We start from the raw sequence: 19,059 nt of genomic DNA on the forward strand, positions 1-19,059 counted from the left end.
AGTCGGGCACATGTGGCCCGCGGGCCTCGAGTTTGACACATGTGGTTTAGAGGAATGAAGACTGGAGTACATCAAACAGACCACACATCTGTTGGTGCTTGATTAGAAATAAAGATTTATTGGTCAAGATTGCAAATACAAATCTATATCAATGCACATGTTCATGAGTCACTAAATTTTAAGCAGACAGTCTGGCATAAACAGTCTGTAGCTCCATCTGGATGGTGAAAGTGTAAACAGTTTGTATCCAGGATGTGTGGGGTCTGCAGAGATGTTGGCTGCCCTCTTCCTGACCCTAAACCTGTAAAGTCCTGTATGGAGGGAAGGTCAGCCTTGAAGATCCTCTCTGTAGAAAACAACCAGCTGATCATTCAGGTCATCTCCAGTTTCCTGTTTGAAACACAGTTTAAATCTGACCAGTAAGGTTTCATTGGCAGTTTGAATTCTTCATGCTGAGGAAATCAGAGCTGATGTTTGCTTACTGAGATCTTCATCGGTAGGATTTTGAGAGGATCTTCAGCATTGAAGAATGGAAACATCTTGTCAGTGAAGGTGTGTGTGAAGGTGTGTATGTGTGTGTTAGTATCCAGATCAGTGAAAATCAGTTTTCCTCCGTCCCAGTCGAGATTCACTCGAATCCTCTCGAGTTTCTTCTGGACTGAGAGAACTGTGAAAGGAGCTGATGGAAACCCTGCTGAGTATTTACCTTTATAGAGCTGCATAACCAACAATCCAGACTCCACCTTTTCCTTCCACTGGACAGACTCTGCTAACACACCAAGTTCCCAGCCTTCACTGTCTCCAACATCAACATCCCAGCTGTGGTTCCCTGAGTTAAAACCCTCAGAGCCCAGGACAGACCACGAGTAACCAAACCTCTCTGGATTATCAGGAAACTGCTGTTCGTCTCCTAAAGTCAAACTGGTCAGATCTTCAGACAGGAATAGTTTTGGACCAGCCGTGTTTGGGTCCAGAACCAGAGGAGTGTAGGTCACCATGCCCTTCATGTTGCTCCAGATGTTGAAGGCCAGGTTGCCCAGATGTTTGGCCTGGTCTATCAGAGCTCCTGAGGGCAGCTGTGGATCCTCCAGCAGGGGGCAGCACTGGACTCTTTCCACTGCAGCCTTGTAGTTGTGCAGGAATGAGACGTCTGCAGCTCTCAGCTCCTCCTCTGTGGCTCTGACTGTGTCTGAAAGAGCTGCTATCTCTCTGCTCAGAGCCTCCATCTTCTCCTCCATCATCCCTCTCTTCTGCTCCTCTTCCTCCCTCAGTGCAGCCAGCCTGGCCTCCTCTTCCTCTGCCAGAAACTGATGAAGCTTCTTAAACTGCTCAACAATCTGCCTCTCTGTGTGTCGGGCCTGGACCTTCAGGTGTTCTGCTGTCTGATCAAACTCCTCTTTAACTTCCTTCCTGAGCTCCAGCTTCTTCTTTAAAGATTTCAGAGTTTCCTGAAGTTTCTTCCTGTGTTGCCTAGCAGCTTCATTGATGGGTCTGAATCTGTGGTTGGTGTGTTTTTCTGAATCTCTACATACAAGACAAACTGGCTCCTGATGGTCCAGTCAGAAGTGTTTGAGTTTCTCAGAGTGCAGAGAGCAGAGATCCTCTGAAGCATCTTGGATTTTCTGCTGTAAGAATGATTCACAGAGTCTCTTCAGAGTCAGACTAACTGGAGGATCTTCTCTGTCAGATCTTTCCTACAAACAGGACATGAACGTCCAGGTCTTGCTCTCCAGGAGTTCTTCAGACATTCCTTACAGAAGCTGTGGCTGCATGACAGAACAACCGGATCAACAAAGACTTCTTTGCAGACCGGACAGCAGAGATCCTCCTCTAATCTGGCAGCCATTTTGTGTCCGGGTGACCCTGAAAAAGCAGCAGAGAAAATAATTCATCACTTAACAGACTTGTTATGACTTGTTGTTCCCGACCACTCACGTCTTCTGGGTCTAATCTCCTCTGTATCCCCACAACCAAACTGGTGAAGCAGTATTCAGCTTCTATGCACCACAAATCTGGGAAATACTTCCAGAAAACTGCAAAACAGCCAAAGGTGATTTGCCGAACAGACCAAAACCTAAACAGGTTTGGTCTCTAAATACTTAGAAAAAAAAAAACTACAACAACACCCGTTTAGAGTTTCTTTTACTCACAATAACTGGAACATTGAAAAACCGATTCCAGATAACTTTATTTCAGTATTTTTATGAGTCCTGAGTATTTATAAGATGGGCTCTTTCCGTCCAGCTCTAAAGTTGCCGTGAAAGACTTAGAATATCACTGACTAATTCCTGGAAGAAACATTTAGCAAAAATATTAGATACCGAGTCTAACATTTAATTGCTGCATGGAGAGAACGGCATCGACGAGGACAGCTAAGCGGGGTCCTTTATTAGCAAGATCTGCGGTAGCTAGCAGCTAACAGAAATTACTCACCGGCCGTTACATTAAAGGGGGTTTTCCGTAACATAGAAAATCAGATTCAGTTTCTTTACTTACTTGAACCTAAAGTCCTGAGCTGTCTTCAGTCTGCGAACCTCTCCGTTGTTCCAGATCTTCTGAGTATCTTTGGAAAATCTTGCTCTTTTAGGTTCCCTCTTCTTTGTGTTTATTGGTGACATCTTGGCGCATTATCGCCACCACCTGGTATGGAGTTTGGACAACAGTGTCACTTCAGGTTTAGATCCTACCAAATGTGTCAGTTTACGAGAACTAAATGTGGCCTGATAACTTTTACTGTTTGGGTTAAATCAAAGTAAACGGAATGAAACTGGTTTCAGTCTTCAGTTTTCATACAGGATATAAAGGATTAATAGGATATTATAGGAGATCGGCCTGTGGTTCCTTTTTACTTTCACCGTTTTCTGCTTTAAACACTAGAATTTCAACACATAATTACATAATTTTTCACTAGTTAAATCAGATGTTAGCACTTGAGTTGTCTTTTTAACATTTTTTTATGTAAATCTACTTTCTTCAGCTGTTTAATGGACAGCAGACACAGAGAGCACACCCAATTCACACATCTGCCAATGATTGATCAGAAAAAGCTTTATTCTCCTGTTTAGTAGTTATGTATGAATTGTTTTGTATACAGTACTGTTACAAAAGAAGACAAGGCTGAAAAAATGCAAATATTCATAGTATTGACTGCCAGTAGAGAAGTTGGTCACTATTAAGAGTCAGAGGGACAGTCCGGTGGAAGAATCTTTCTTTGTGACGCCACCCAGAAGCTAAAAGACTAACCGGCTTGTGTCCAGCATGTGTGGGGTCTGCAGAGACGTTGACGTCAGACATGTACAAAGTCTGGATGGAGGAATGATCAGGTTGATTGGTCTTTGTAGAATTTCTGCCATGGCTGTTGTTCCTAGCAAAAAGTAAGATGTTCTGGATGGAAACACACACCACCTGAGCTCCCAAAGGGTTTACCGTAACTAACCACCACCTCCACCCAAACCCAGCAAAATGTGCCCTTCATCTCTTCTTTGACATCTTTAGTGTCCTCCCCGTTTACATATCTCCGTGTGTGCCGTTCAGACACTGATCAACACACACGGAGCAACTGCTGGATCTGAATCACAGTTTCCCCAAAACCCAAGGCCCATCCCCACCCTCAGTTTGACTGGCTAGAAGACCCGTCTAATGTGGTTTGAACTGAAAGCTGTGCCTCAGTTATATCAAGAAAAATGTTTAATAAATCAAATTCATATATACTTTATTAATCCCAAAGGGAAATTAAATGTTGTTGTAGTTCATTAATTCAGGTTCTTCTTGCAAGAGTTATTGAGATGGTAGAGGATGTTGGTAGGAAAGCTCTCTTGTAGCAGTGTGTATTACAGCAAATGTGAAGAAGCCTCTGACTGAAGATCCTCAGTTTTCTCATCCTGCAGAGGATGGTTAGGGTTGTCCATATTTCTGGGCGAACCAGACCTTTTTGTCTAATAGTTACGGTACGGCGGACATCCAGGACGGTGCCAGAGTGTCATCAGCTCTGTGTTTCTCCAGGTCACCTCAGTCTGGTACAGGCAGGTTGTTCATCACAGCAATGAATGGATGGCTCAGAAGTTCCTCAGATAAAACAGAAACTATCATTTCTGCTATTGGTCCATGGAGCAGTAGATGGTCCCAAATACGTTTCTGAGTTCTTAGTCAAATATGAACCAATTAAGTCTCCAGAGATCTGTCTGTACAGCGTTCAAGAACCAGAACAGAACAAAGTGAGGCACCTTTTAGTCTCTATTCTGCTCAGATCTGGACCAAACTGCCTGAACACCTCAGATGTTTATATTCTGAGGCATTTGACATATTGAGCCCCCTATTTAATCAAATCTTGATGAATGTATTTTAGATGCTTACCCTTGAATTTCTTGCAAAGCATTTTGAAATCTTTTCTTTGTGATGGTATGAGATGAACTGACTTTGCCAGTTTAAGCTTCACATCATGCACGTCATGTCACATTCAGTTTCTGGCTTACGAAACTGATCTGAAAACATGATGAGTCAGATCACCTCCAGTTTCCTGTCTAAAACCACAGAGTTTAAATTTCATCAAGAAGCTTTAACTTGGACAGAGCTGCTGTTTGTTCACTGAGATCTCCATGGGCAGGATTTTGACGTTGGTACAGACAAAACACGGAAACATCTTCTCACTGAAGGTGTGTGTGAAGGTGTGTATGTGTGTGTTAGTATCCAGATCAGTGAACGACAGTTTTCCTCCGTCCCAATCCAGATTCACTCGGATCCTCTGGAGTTTCTTCTGGGTTGGGAGAACTGAGAGACGAGCTGAAATCCGTGCTGAATATTTACCTCCATAGAACTGTATAACCCAAAATCCAGACTGTATCTTCCCCTTCCTCTGGGCAGACTCTGCTAACACACCCAGCAACCAATACTGACCGACTCCCGCATCAACATCCCAGCTGTGGTTCCCGGAGTTAAAACCCTCAGAACCGAGGACGGACCACTCTGGTCCAAACCTCTCTGGATTATCAGGAAGCTGCCGTTTCTCTCCATACGTCCCACTCGTCAGATTTTTAGACAGGAAGAGTCTTGACCCAGCCGTGTTTGGGTCCAGAACCAGAGGAGTGTAGGTCACCATGCCCTTCATGTTGCTCCAGATGTTGAAGGCCAGGTTGCCCAGATGTTTGGCCTGGTCTATCAGAGCTCCTGAGGGCAGCTGTGGATCCTCCAGCAGGGGGCAGCGCTGGACTCTTTCCACTGCAGCCTTGTAGTTGTGCAGGAATGAGACGTCTGCAGCTCTCAGCTCCTCCTCTGTGGCTCTGACTGTGTCTGAAAGAGCTGCTATCTCTCTGCTCAGAGCCTCCATCTTCTCCTTCATCATCCCTCTCTTCTGCTCCTCTTCCTCCCTCAGTGCAGCCAGCCTGGCCTCCTCTTCCTCTGTCAGAAACTGATGAAGCTTCTTAAACTGCTCAACAATCTGCCTCTCTGTGTGTCGGGCCTGGACCTTCAGGTGTTCTGCTGTCTGATCAAACTCCTCTTTAACTTCCTTCTTCATCTCCAGTTTCCTCTTTAAAGGCTCCAGAGATGTTTTCAGTTTCTCTCTGTGTTGCTGAGCAGCTTCATCGATGGGCCTGAATCTGTGCTTGGAGTGTTTTTCTGAATCTCTGCAGACGAGACAAACTGGCTGCTGATGGTTCAGACAGAAGAGTTTGAGTTTCTCAGAGTGCAGAGAGCAGAGATCCTCTGAAGCTTTTTGGATTTTCTGCTGTAAGAATGATTCACAGAGTCTCTTCAGAGTCAGACTAACTGGAGGATCTTCTCTGTCAGATCTTTTCCTACAAACAGGACATGAACGTCCAGGTCTTGCTCTCCAGGAGTTCTTCAGACATTCCTTACAGAAGCTGTGGCTACATGACAGAACAACCGGATCCACAAAGACGTCCTTACAGACCGGACAGCAGAGATCCTCCTCTGATCTGGAAGCCATTTTGTCTCTGAGTGAAGCTGAAACAGCAGCAGAGAAAATGTTCAAGAAGGAAGCCAGTTTCCTGTCTGCAAAAAATTCAGTATATTATAGAAAATGTGTTTTTTCTTACTATGAAAAGTCGGCAATCCCTCTGAACTACTAAGGTTTTTAAGAAAACAGCTAATTTCATTCATCATTAATAGATCGATAAGATCTTTATATTAACTCATTAACCAATCACTCAAATCCCTAAAGTCCAACCTCAATTTCATTTGGACAAACCGCTGCCATTTTATTAGAATAATTGATGTAATTAAATTTTGATAGGAGGAGAGATCAAATACGATTGATTTTAATCCAGTGACTCAAGTGGTTGCAAAATTTTATTAAAACAAAATATGGAAATCTTAAATTTTATTTTAATGAAGCACATGAATGTTGTAATAACAAAAAAGTTCAATCTTCATAGCAACATGTTAATGGTTTAATTTAACACTTTTCAGGTTAAATTAAATTTCAGGTTTTCAAATATTTCATATAGATTTAAAGAAAATGTTTGTTTTTGTTATTTCTTGAACAATCTCTCTAAAATGTCAGCTGATAAAGGCTGTTTTGATATGTAAGGATAATAAAAATGACTGAATAAATAAAAATAAATAAAACGCACTGTTGTTTTTGTTAGCAAAAAGAAATTAACACGAAAAGATAAATAACTAAAAACCTGCTGTTAGCGACCAGGTCAGTTTAGCTTCGCTGTGTATCCTCAAGTTAAAACTACAACAACTAGACACTTCAAACCTGGACTGGATTATTCTGCTCTAATAGCATAATATTTATAACCATGTTTTGGATTTGTGAAACCTTTTTCTGATTTGTGAAACTTCAAAAAAGGCTGATTTCACCACTTTAAAAATCTTTGTCACACGTGATCTGCTCCAATTCCAAATCTACAACACCTAGACTCTTCAAACCTGGACTAAATTATTCTCAACTAACAGCAGAATATCAACAGAATCAACAGAATCAACCTTTATTGAAGTTTCACAAATCAGATAAAAGTTTCACAAATCATAAACATGGTTCTAAATATTCTGCTATTAGAGCAGAATAATCTAGTGCATGTGTTGCAGTTTTAAACTTGAGCCGATTAAAGATGCTGAAGGTAGTGAAAAAGTAGGTGGAATCGCCCTTTAGCCATTTCCCGAATCGGAAGCTGGAATTGGAAACCAACTTCAGCTTCGTCTAAAAACTTCAGTAAACAAACTCAACCGTCCAGAGAAATACAGCAGAACGAGTTGGACTTTAACCAACAAAAGCAGAACCGTTCAGATATATTCAGACTGCAAAAAGCTATAATACTTGATAACAACCAGAAAACGGCTTACCTCTGACACACTTTCATGAATAAAGGCTACAGACCTCGACGCTGCCGTCCGCGGTTCCTTTACCGCCTGTCTTTCTTTTTCTTGATGTTTTACTGGCGGTTGGCAAAAATTTAAACACGGCGTCTTGCGTTTCTTCTTTTGGGTTTCAATGGCGAATGGCAAACCATCTTAAGATGCGTTTACCGCCACCTACCGTGTGTGATAAACTCCCTCATGTCTGTGTTTTACATTAGCAGAACTGTTGGCTATTCAACCCGAATATGATCTAATACCACGAATATGACGTGGTAGTAGGTCTGAAAATGAATAATTATCCATGAAGGTGAACGTTCATAAAAAAGTTCACATTTTTACAAGAAAAATGGGTAATTTAGTCTTAAGTAGTAAGAAAATCATAATTTTCCAAGATAAAAGGCAAAAGGATTCAAGAGCATTAATTAATAAAAATTCAAAAAAAGTATCATATCAAAACTAAGTTATTCCCTGATATTATGAGGTCTGTAATTTGTAAGGAAAAAACTCCAGACATAGTGGCACAAACATCAACATGCCAGAAAATATCTTCTCTATATCCTGACAAGTTTTTTCTTTTAGTAATTTTAGATGTTATAATGCCAGAATATCTTTTTATTTTAAATGTTTGCCTTTAATTGTGGAAAATTAAGTTTCTTGTAATTTCTGACACAGAATGTCCAATTTTTTCTAGTAAATGTAAAGTTAATTTCTGAATTACAGAAATGTTTATTCCTCAGTGGATAATTTTTTTGTTTTATCTACAACAAAGAGTTTCCTCTATATTTTCCCTTATATTGAGGATTCCCCCCTCCCCCAATATCTTCCTCAATTTATTTACCTTAAGAACAAAAAAAATGTTTTTGTCATTAAAAATGTCATGAATGACATTTACTTCTTTAATTTAGTCCAAAACATTTGTCTTTTGTAATAAAGTTGAATTTTTCTTTTACCAGCGTTTAAACATTTAGCAAATTTTATACATTAAACAATCTGATTTGTGTTCTTTAAACTTTTGAGCTATTGTCTTCAGGTAAAAATAAGTCTTCAGAGAACTTTTATTTTTATTATTTAAATCACGTATCAAACTCACAGCTCGTGGGCCAAATTCAGCCCACCAGAAGTGTTTTTGTGGCCCTCCAGACTCAATTTTACAGTTGAGTTTTTAAATTTTATCAGATCAAATCAGCAGTGTTGTATAACAAATTGCATGAAGGTGAAAATACATTTCACATTTAATTTAAAGAGGAACTCATATATTACAGAGAAAGTTATTTATTCATATTTAAATGTTTTTATCAATACTTAGTGGCATTGTTGACCTTGATTGTGTCTGAAAAAGAAAAATGAGTTTTAAACTTCGGCTTTAATTCATTTCAATCAGTTTCAAATCCAGAAATGAGGCTTCAGCTGTAAAAACTCTGGTTTTATTTCAGAAACATGTTCAGTTTTAAGATGAAACAATAAAACATCAAATATTCCTCTTCTTATAACACAAATCATTAGTGACTATCATTCATCCTGATCTGCTCATATTTCCGACTCATTCCCATAAAAATGTCCAATTTGCTTCTTGAGTTTTTGAAATTGCTGAAAGTTTTGGGGTCAAAACGTTTTTTGTTTTTTTTTCTGTTTCATAAATCTGCCGTTCGCTAATAAAACCAGAACAGATGGAAACATGGAGGCTCTGCTGGGAGTTTAAAAAATGATCCCGAACAAGCACGACTCAAAACGGATCAACAGGAAGTTTCAACAGAGACGGTAGGGTTTCTCTCCTGGTGCATGCTGGGAGAATGGACTGGAATGCTAAGAACACCAGAACACAGCGAGGAAGAGGAGGAACACCAAATAAAAACAGGAAAGGATTAGCTTCAAGTTTCCAGAAAAATCCTGCGAGTTTCCAGAATGGATAAAACCAGATAAAGTAAGAAGCTTTTAGTGTCGTGTTTTCCAGCTTCCTGGAGCAAAACCAGCTGTTTAAGTGTTTCTAAAGGTTCCTTCGGTCGTCTTCATCCCGCCGGGTCGCTGAGGAACATGTAGTGTAACTGGCTGGAATTCATTTAAACTGAACAAAACACTGAACAACATGGAGGAAGCCCTGGGAGTCAGTTAGTGTCGTTGACAATCACAATGACCATGTGCTCCTCCTCCAGATTACCCACAGTCCTCTTGGCCGCCTGCAGGAACTGCTGCGAGAACTCCCCGGGCGGGAAGGCGTACAGCATGGCGCCTGGGGTGCCCTCCTTGGCGGCTGGCAGGCTCACCACGCCCGCCGCCTCCTTGTTTCGCAGGTAGGTGACCAGGTGGCGCAGCAGGCGCACCTGCAGGCCCGGCTCCAGCCCCGGCGCCTGGCGGTCCACGGGCCCCTGCAGGGCCAGCAGGATGGCGAAGCTGTCCGGGCGCCCCAGCTTGATGCGGCGCGCCACCTCGTCCAGCCGGGCCTGGTCCATGCGCAGCCGCTGGGCGATCTTCAGCTGGCTGGGCTGGCTCTGCAGCTTCAGGCTGTCCTTCATCACCGTGTGGAAGTAGGCTGCGCCGCCCTCCAGCAGGAACAGGTCTGTGGGGAAGCTGCTGTTCTTCAGGGCAAAGAAGCCGCGCCACAGCCTGGACAGGGCGCCCTGGGCGAACTCCGACAGCGTGCTGGGAGAGGCCGGGGCGTCCGCGGCAGGCGAGGCGGCGCCGGCCGCCTCGGCGCGGTGGTGGTGGTTGTTCAGGTGGTCGCTGGAGGACCGCTTGCTGTGGTGGCGGCTGGCAGGAAGCTCTTCTTCGTTGGTGACAGGGTGCCTTCCGGCGCCGCTGTCCGGGGAGTGGTCCCGCGGCTCCGTGGTGGAGTCAGGGGCACGGACCCGCGCTCGGTCTGGGCTGGCATCAGGAGACACCGCCCCTCCTGGAACGCGAACCCGCGACCTCCCCCGCTCCTTCTCCTCTGGCGGCCGGTCGGCGGAAAGGCTGCGGCTCCTCCTGCGGGTCCGCCTCTCCTCTCGCTCCTTCAGCCACCGCTCCCGGCTCTTGCTGCGGCTCCGCGCCGCCCGTCCGCTCCGCCCGAAGGCCTCCACCCCTCCGACCCGCCGCTCCAGGCTGCGTGTGGGGCTGCTGGGAAAGTCTCTCTCCAGCAGGCCCCTCTCCCGCTCCCTGAGGGAGAGGAGGCTATGGGGGGGTGGGGAGCGCTCCCGGCCGCCCCGCAGCTCCCTCTCCAGGCTGCGGTGGCGGCTGTACGCCTCCCCCAGGAGGTCGTAGTGGGCGGAGAGAGCGATGGGAGGCTGGTACCCGGGAGGGAAGGGCCGGGAGGGGCTCTCCTCCACCTTGGCGAAGTCCACCCGGAGACGATGCTCCGGGCCCCCCAGGGGGAAGCCCCTCATCTGGGTGCAGGCGGCCTGGGCGGCATCCAGGCTTTCATACTGAATGTAGGCAAAGTTGTCCCCTTTCACATAGTCGATGTTCCTGATGCTGCCGAAGCGGTCAAACTCTCGGGCCAGGGCGGTCAAAGAGTTCCCAGGGCCCAGGCCGCCCACCCACAGCCGGGTGGTGGGATTCGCCTTGCCATAGCCAATCTTTATGGGGTTCCCACCGATTAACCGGCCTTGCATGGCCACCTTGGCCCGGTGGGCCATGTCCAGGTTCTGGAACTTCACGAAGGCGTAAGCGCCGCCCTGACCGCGGGCCGGGCGTTTGATCACCACATCCTCGATGATGCCGTACTTGTCAAAGCCCCGCCGGAGCTCTGCCTCCGTCACGTTCCCGTCCAGGTTCCCGATGAAGAGGTTGCTGGTGGCCCTCTGGTCGTCCTCCGGCTTTAGGTCCTCCACCACGGGCATGGGGGGAAACCCAAAGGGTCGCCCCCTCTCATCCAGCATCCCATAGTAATCCAGCAGCCGGTCCCGGTCCCGGGTCAGCGCCAGGCTTTCCAGGGCGTACTGCCGGGCCCGCAGCTCCCGCAGGCTGTTTACGGCGGGCCCGGGCGGGGACAGGGAGCGCTGCCGGTAGGGGTACGGTGCATGCAGGGGGAGGTACCCGACGTCCGGCGGGGTCACACTCCGCCTCCTCACGTACATGGGCTCTATCTTCAGCTGGCGCTCCCCCAGAACCAGGCGGGACGACTTGGCGTGCCGGGCCTCCTTAGCGTCCTCCGGGTGGCGAAAATTCACGTAGGCGATCCGGCCCAGCTCAGGGGTGTGGGACAGCTTCACGCTCACGTCCCCGAACTTTTTGAATTCGTGGAACAGCGCGTCCTCCACGTCCTCGTCCGACACCTGCGAGCCCAGGTTGCTGATGAGCAGCGTCTTGTACTCCAGCGTCCCGGGCCTGGCGGCGGGCGGCTCGGCAGAGCGCAGCGGCGGGCGGCCGAGCAGGCTGAGTTCATGTCGGTGGTGGAGCTCCAGGGCGGCCGCCCGCTCCTCTCTGAGCCGCGGCTTCTCCCGCTCCCTGCTGCGGCTACGGCGGTGATAGCTCCGGCTCTCCGCCAGCAGCAGAGCCAGAGGCGGCGGGGGCAGCTCCTCTCTACGGGCGCTCTCCCGCTCCCTTTCCCGTATCCGCTTAGCGATAGCCCGGGACGGGCTACTCTCTCTCCCGGCCTGCCTCTTCATCTTTCACCGAAGGATGGAGCTCAAACTTTTCGGTGCCGTGCAGCGGGAATTCGGCTCTCGGAGCGGGTTCCTGGAGTGTTTGTGGAGAAGAGGCGGCTGGGGACGGCTTCAGGGCGAGACGCGCTTCCAGGGCGGCCGCTGATTTTTGGCACATTTACGGTAAAAACGGTTAGAAACGATGGGAAACATTTCAGCATCACAGGAGCTGCACCAGGGCCGCCATCTTGGACAATAGGAATGTGCGCGTTCCCTGAGGAGGACGGAGGGCGCGGTGACGCAAAAGCAGCTGACGTCATGACGTTACGATTTCATTTCAAAACATTTGTCCATTTTGAGTAGAAACTGACACGTTTCTGCTAAATTTGAATGAAAAAAAAACTTATTTGAATCTTTTAAGGAGCCTTTCTGAAGATCTTTTCGATTATTTTAGATTTTGGTTGCGTTTTACATTAAACTTTAACTGTCAAGAGCTAGAAAATAATTTCAGGCGCAGAATGAGTCAAGATTTAAAATTCTTATAGCAGTATATTTGAGATATAACTACATTTATCACATTCAACATCAAAATACTTTTCATTTTAACGAGAAAGATTCTAACAGTAAAACAGCAACGCCTCGTAGGATGTTTGTTGTTATATGAGATATTTGTCAGAGGACCATATTTTTTTATGTCTTGTTACGAGAAACCTTCTAATTTTTCCCCCCCAACACTGGCTTCTGTTTTTCACAGATTTTCAAAACGTATTTTTTGCTTGTTGAAGTACAGAAGTCTTTTACTGTCAGCCAATAAATTCAGGAGCAGTACAATTAGCTGTCAATCTTATTACCAGATTTAAATCTCGTTGAGATTTATTAAAAACCAAAATATAGAGATCCTAACAAAATGCCTCGCAAGGATGTTGGTGCCATTTAGAAGTGGCGTTTTTTTAAATGATTTTTAAAACATCCTAATTGGTCAGATGAATATTTTAATATTTTTGTTTCAATATGAAATAAACTTTTAACAAGATAACAAGATCTGTATTTATTTCCCCAAATCTGGTTTCCATACTTTCTCAAAAATGTTCAGAATGCATATTTTATGCTTGTTCAAGTATGGAAGACTAAGGAAATAAGAGGCTATTGCTTTGAATATATTATTCCTAGAAACTGCCAGGATTGATATAATGTGTCATATCTTCTTGTTTTAACAAGATATAAAGGAAATTTATTTTTTAAAAAGACAGTGAAAAGAGAGAGTGAGAAAGTGTTTATATTTTGTCACAGCAAGAAGCTCAAATTTTAAAGAAATTCTGCTTTTGTATTTATTTTGTATCTCTGACTTCTTTACTTTTGTCCAGTTTTCAGTATGTTTTCCTTGTTAAAGAATGCCAGGTGCTAGAAAATAATTCAAAAAATTAAAAGTAGAAATTTAGAAAATTTCAGAGCATATAACAAAACATTGTGAAACAGTTTTTGCTGGACTGGCTGATTCCAATGAACAGTTAGATGTTTGCAGAAAAATGAGACAAATCAGCACCTGGAGCTTTGGAAAGGAAATGCTACAAGGAACAATGAACTACAGGAAAGGATTTTAATTGATACGATCTGAAATGAAAATTAAAATCTTAACATTTATGCTGTTTTCTGACTTAATGTCCACTTTTTATATACACTGCTCAAAAAAATTAAGGAAACACTCAAATAACACATCCTAGATCTGAATGAATGAAATATTCTCATTGAATACTTTGTTCTGTACAAAGTCGAATGTGCTGACAACAAAATCACACAAAAATCATCAATGGAAATCAAATTTATTAACCAATGGAGGCCTGGATTTGGAGCCACACACAAAATTAAAGTGAAATGTTGCCTTTATTTTTTTGAGCAGTATATTTACTGGAGCTTAACTCAAATGTTTCCAGAATGTCAAATTCTTAAACTGAAACAAATTCTCCCAAAGCTGATTTTAATTCTTAAATGTATATAAAAAATAAGCAGCAGAAAAGATGCCATAGTTGCTCTTCAGAACCACAGAACCAGGTTTAAACCTCAGCAATCAGAGGTTCTGAAGGAGGGAAGCCAGAGAGCAGAACCAGATCATTTTATTCACATGAAGTCAAAACAAAAAAGTTTGAAAAAACCTTTAATAAATACAGAAAATCACCTAAATAAGAATTGGACTGGGATTTAACGGAACCAGGAATACAAACCATAAATGGGCCACTTTATGTTCCGTCTACTTCCTGTCTGTATGTTAGTCTGAACGCCCTTTCAAAATAAAATATTTTGGGCTGTACGGCTGCTGGCAGTGATGGTGGTTTTAATCCAGGAGGAAACTCGTAAATAACGAAGCGGAGGAGACAGGAAGTGACTCAATGTGTTTAATGGTCTGACTGGTTCAATTGGAACAGAACCAGCCTAAGTAAGAAACAGTGGAGTGGGTCCGAATCGTCCTATAAATCAGAACCAGGTTTTAATTCAGATGTGCAGTTCTGTAAACAGTCAGCAAGGGGCGCTGCTCAGAAACATGTTGGGGCTGAACGGACTCCAGGATGATGACGGTGAGCCGCTGCTGGTCCGTTTTTCCTCCGCTGGTTGGGGATTCTGGGATGCAGACGAACTTGGGCTCTTGTTGTGAAAGGATCGGAGGAGCAGGAACTTCAGTTTAAAGTACAGTAGAAACTCTGAGCCTGCAGAGCAGACCGAGACGTGCTCTTCCTTCTCCTGGCAGGACTTCCTGTCTGTCCAGAGTCAGTGTCCCCGCCGCTACAGGTCTGTCCGTGCCTTGGCGGCTGCAGGCGCGTACTTAGGCATGAGCTCGGTTATTTTGCGGATGAAGTCGGACTTTTCGGCGCAGCCTTTGCACGACTCGCCCCACTCATCCAGAATCTTCTTCAGGTCCTTGACTTTCAGCTTCTTCAGATCCACTGTGGTCAGGTCCAGCTGCTTGTCTGCAGGAATACAAACAGACATGAGGAACAACAGAACCGCCTGGACAGAACCGACCCGCCTGGACAGAACCGACCCGCCTGGACAGAACCCAGCTTACCGTATCTCAGCTCGCAGATCTGACTGTCCTTCTTCTTGAGCTTCTCACAGATCTTGTCCACCGGGACGTGGTAGCTGAGCGGTTTGGACACTTCGTTTATCATCTTGGTGGCGGCGTCGCTCGTCGCACCGATGTAGTAACACTGGACACACGGATGAGATGGGAGAGATCAGATCAGAACATGTTCCAACATCTAAACCACGGGTGTCAAACTGAAGGCCCAGGGGCCAAATCCGGCCCGATAAAGCATCGTATGTGGCCCTCTAGCGAAGGAGGTCCAAAACTTTTAACCTCTGACCCCGTTAGCAAACCCACAGACAATGTTACAAAATACATACACAACTTTTAGATTTTTTTTTATTTACTATTCAATAATCATTACATTAATTTAGCAAAAAATACTGACTCATTTAAATGGCTGTGTGTTCTGTGGTAGAAAATTTTTATCAGATATTATGACTTTACTAGCAGACAATACCACCTTGCCACAATACTCTCTTTTTATAAGAAAATGTAATTTTTTTTGTATTCCCACATTTCTCATATTTTGCTTCTTTAGTCTGAATATTAGAAGTAACATTTAACTTATTTTAACTTATTTTATTTTGAAAAATGATTGAAAAACAGGAAAAAAAAACTCATTTAAGATTAAAAAGCTGGGGATTAATATTTTTTATTCATGTTTTTTCTCATCTCTCCAACATTGTGAGGCTCCCACAGCGCCCCCTGTTGGGCACCTTTGTGAAAAGCACTGATCTCGATTAAGCCAATCTGAAACTATCAACTAATTTCATAAATTTAAGTGAGCTCAATAATTTCTATTCTAATATTTTTTGAAGGAAAATTTTGTTTACAAAGACTTTGTGATCCATTTTATTTATGGTTTGGGTTTGTGTGTTTATTTCCACTTTGTCTATTATTTTTGGTTGTCATGTTTTATTTTGGATATTTAAAATGTCTTTTGTACCAGTGTGACGTGACCAGTACAAAATCAAAGTTTATTGATCTTTGAGGGTGAACTTGTGCTATGCCATTATCAAGATATTAAATAAAAGCTGACAAAACAACAATGATATCATTTGTCGCAATAATTCCTGGGACAATTTATTGTCCAGTGTTATTTGTTATTGTGAGAGGTCTAGTCTAGATTCCAGAGAGACGCAATAGAGCCTTCAAGATAAAAGTTCTGTGATTAAATATTAATTTATCAATCAAATCAAATTACTATCAGAACCTCCAGTTTTTTTTTTTGTTGCAATTCCACTATCGTGAAAATTTATGAAAAAAAAAAAATCCCTGCAATGTTTTGTGCCAATTCATAACTATGACTTTAGTGCAGATTTTCAACAAAAATATTGATCAAAAGCATTGGTTTTAAGTGACGCTAACTTCCACCTGAAGGTGACAGTATTTCTTTTTACTTCGCTGCTGACTTCTGACATCAATTAAGGCCGATATGGTGAGTAAGAAAAACATACAGAAGGGCAAATACTGCAAAGTTCCTAGCAAATATTTATAATTAGCAGTACAAAATCAGTGTATGTAATTGCAAAAAATAAAAAATAAAAATAATCGCTAAATCACTGATCAGTGTGAAAAGATGTTCAATAGTTAATTTTAAGAAGAACTTATCGACTGCAGAGACAGCGAGTGATTATTATATTTATAGTGATGCACAATATATCAGAACTAACATCAGTACCGGCCAATATTAGTCTTTTTTTTAACATATCTGTCTTGGGCCAATAGCAGCCAAAATTTGTTTTCATCTTGTTGACTTTTGTTTCTGTCAAAATATTATATACAGCTAAATATCAGTTATTGGCCCAAATTTTCTTACTGGTGTATCACTACATATTTTAACTGTTAATAATGGGTTTCATCAATACATTCAGGCACAACCAGCCCTGTAAGAATTTTTATGATGTTGATGTGGCCCAAAATGAAAATGAGTTTGACACTCTGATCTAAAAACAAACCCTGAAGACAGACATCTAACATCTAACTCCCAGATCAGCGATTTACTCACAAATCTGTTCTCTTTTCCTTTGGTGTCACTGCAGCTCTTCAGCAGCTCCTTCTCAACATCGGCGCTGTTGGCGTTGGAGTCCTTCAACGACTCGTAAAACTTCCCCAGGAAGGAGACGCACACTGGAACAGACGGAAGATGAACACGGTCAAAGCTTAATAAGAGAAGATTGACGAGTCCAGAACCTCAAGTCTGAGATTAGCATTATCCCTGGAAAACTACAAAGATTAGTCAGTAAAAGCAGGAATATTGGACTAAAACAACCTGGGTTTTATTAATATAATAACAGTTATGATTTGAAATTTCTTTAATGTTTTCAGGAAAACAGCATTAAGGTTGTCTCAGCCTGGAAAAAGATCCAAACCCTGAAAGTTTTGAGCCATTTGAATAAAATCTGCCTGCAGATGAATTCACTGCATAACCAACTGATTTCACTCAGATATTTCCCTCTGATTGGGGAAATTTTCTCACAAGTGCAAACAAACTGACCAACATGAAGGTTTTCAGAAAATTTTTGGGTCATATTCTAAAAGTTAATCACTTTAGTCACATCTTCCTCTGAACTTTGATCCATAGATTATGGTTTTAAATCAGCTGAATACATATTAATGCAACAAGAGCTAGTAAGCTGGTTTAGTTCTTAATAATAATAAAAAGGATCATTTTTAGGTGTGTTTTCAGACTTTGGGTCGACTCGGGACGTTTCCCCTGATTATTTTACTTCTGATCATCTTTGCATCACACAGAAATGTTTTTAAAAAGCTACAATCAACTAACTAACAATTTATAACCAGGAACACTAACATGAAGTTAAACCTCCTGATTTCAGCTGAAATCAGGCAGTTCTTGTTCCAGAGACGGATTCGCTTCATTCCTGGTCCATCAGGTTCTGGATTTGTCCAGAACATTTCAGATATCCTGGATCGGATTCTGCTGTAAGAGAGTTCTGCAGAACTGTTGGACCCAGAGCCTTGCAGCAAACCTTTGTCCAAAAGCATCTACGCTTCTCATCCTGGTACCGTGGCCTTCAAATGACCATCCACCTAATGGTGCATTGGTCCAGTTCTGGTTCTGCGATCTTTAATGGGTCAGCAGGAGGGATCAGCAGCTCCATTTCTGTTCTAAAACAAGTAGATCCAGTTCCAACATCCACTCCCTGAACGCAATGTTCACATCTAAGCCTCAGAAACATGGCTGATCAGTTGGTGCTGCATTCACTGACTAATTTGTAAATTATTGGCCCTAGTTTCAGACCTATTACCAGCCTTCCGTTAAAGTAGGGGAAGATCTTAACTGTTAAACTATTTTTAATTTATTTGCTTAATTATTTTTACTTTTCGTCCTCTATCCCATTTATAATTTTATATGAAAACCATAAAACTTCATGCCTGCGATGAAAACGTTGAGAAATGTGGTTGGGAGAATTAAGATTTCCTTCCCGGTGTCATCGGGTGGCTTTAACGGTGCATTTCGGCACCAAACTTCGTTCAGATAACATCACATTTAGGAAGGTGTTGATTTCTCCTCTTTGATCAATAAAAACGTGAACACACAAATCCAGGATTTAGTCAAACATCTCAAAAACCAACAAATCGGGTAAAGTTTGAATCATTTTATCTGCTGCTGGAAAGTTTCTGGAGCTGAAAGCTGGTTTAGCCACTGCTAAGAGCAGCTAGCGCCTCGTCCTACCTTCACATTCTCCTTCCTTCAGGCCTTCAACAGGTCCCGGTAAGAGGGCGAGGGCCAGAGCCACTGACAACCCGCTCAAACTCAACATTTTTCGGCTTCAATAAAGTCAGAAGGACGTCCGTGGGACCGCTGAGGGACACCGACAATCTGAACTCATGAGTCTCCGCCGCTTCGGAGCTGACGGACGCCGGTAAAGCTGGTAGAGTATCGGCTCTCGTACACGCGCCTCCTGATTGGTCAGAGCATCCACAGACCTACACGCACTTTGCTCTGATTGGATCGCGGCACCACCTTCCGGGGACAATGTCCAGTTGTCGCGGTTTGATTGGTCCACAGCGACACTGCGTTATTAAAATGACAGGATTTCCCTAGAGAAGGGAAAAATACACAAGACCCCCAGAAAA

At 43.4% G+C, this 19,059-nt stretch overlaps 3 protein-coding genes and 1 pseudogene across 4 annotated transcripts; all 4 read right to left on the bottom strand.

Moving 5' to 3' along the window:
• Positions 1-102: 102 nt before the first annotated feature.
• Positions 103-3,347, bottom strand: LOC106955999 (zinc-binding protein A33-like; annotated as a pseudogene).
• Positions 3,348-3,355: 8 nt separating this feature from the next.
• Positions 3,356-7,425, bottom strand: LOC106955998 (nuclear factor 7, brain-like). 2 transcript variants are annotated; one of them, XM_015046511.1, is made up of 2 exons: positions 7,343-7,425; positions 3,356-5,961 (listed from the first exon to the last, which is right to left on the bottom strand). In XM_015046511.1, the coding sequence occupies exon 2, from the start codon at positions 5,942-5,944 to the stop codon at positions 4,556-4,558; it is 1,389 nt and encodes a 462-aa protein (XP_014901997.1). In that variant the 5' UTR covers positions 5,945-5,961; positions 7,343-7,425; the 3' UTR covers positions 3,356-4,555. The 2 variants fall into 2 exon arrangements, with proteins under 2 accessions (XP_014901997.1, XP_014901995.1); XM_015046509.1 differs by having other exon boundaries at positions 7,309-7,423.
• A 1,306-nt stretch (positions 7,426-8,731) lies between these two features.
• Positions 8,732-12,323, bottom strand: rbm15b (RNA binding motif protein 15B). The gene has a single exon (XM_015046512.1). It carries the CDS (start codon positions 11,901-11,903, stop codon positions 9,426-9,428), a length of 2,478 nt encoding a protein of 825 aa, XP_014901998.1. The 5' UTR covers positions 11,904-12,323; the 3' UTR covers positions 8,732-9,425.
• A 1,654-nt stretch (positions 12,324-13,977) lies between these two features.
• On the bottom strand, positions 13,978-18,886 carry manf (mesencephalic astrocyte-derived neurotrophic factor). The gene is made up of 4 exons (XM_015046513.1): positions 18,656-18,886; positions 16,967-17,088; positions 14,938-15,079; positions 13,978-14,839 (listed from the first exon to the last, which is right to left on the bottom strand). The coding sequence occupies exons 1-4, from the start codon at positions 18,741-18,743 to the stop codon at positions 14,655-14,657; spliced, it is 537 nt and encodes a 178-aa protein (XP_014901999.1). The 5' UTR covers positions 18,744-18,886; the 3' UTR covers positions 13,978-14,654.
• Positions 18,887-19,059: the final 173 nt, after the last annotated feature.

The sequence above is a fragment of the Poecilia latipinna genome, unplaced genomic scaffold (genome assembly GCF_001443285.1).
Source record: "Poecilia latipinna isolate Pla-1442-1.1 unplaced genomic scaffold, P_latipinna-1.0 Scaffold782, whole genome shotgun sequence".
Classification (NCBI taxonomy): domain Eukaryota; kingdom Metazoa; phylum Chordata; class Actinopteri; order Cyprinodontiformes; family Poeciliidae; genus Poecilia; species Poecilia latipinna.

Coding starts and splice junctions, on each gene's coding strand:
- rbm15b (XM_015046512.1), bottom strand. CDS start 11,903: ATGAAGAGGCAGGCCGGGAGAGAGAGTAGCCCGTCCCGGGCTATCGCT.
- LOC106955998 (XM_015046511.1), bottom strand. CDS start 5,944: ATGGCTTCCAGATCAGAGGAGGATCTCTGCTGTCCGGTCTGTAAGGAC.
- manf (XM_015046513.1), bottom strand. CDS start 18,743: ATGTTGAGTTTGAGCGGGTTGTCAGTGGCTCTGGCCCTCGCCCTCTTA. Junction 17,089..18,655: donor GAAGGAAGGAGAATGTGAAG/GTAGGACGAGGC, acceptor CGTCTGTTCCAG/TGTGCGTCTCCTTCCTGGGG. Junction 15,080..16,966: donor AAGGAAAAGAGAACAGATTT/GTGAGTAAATCG, acceptor CCGTGTGTCCAG/TGTTACTACATCGGTGCGAC.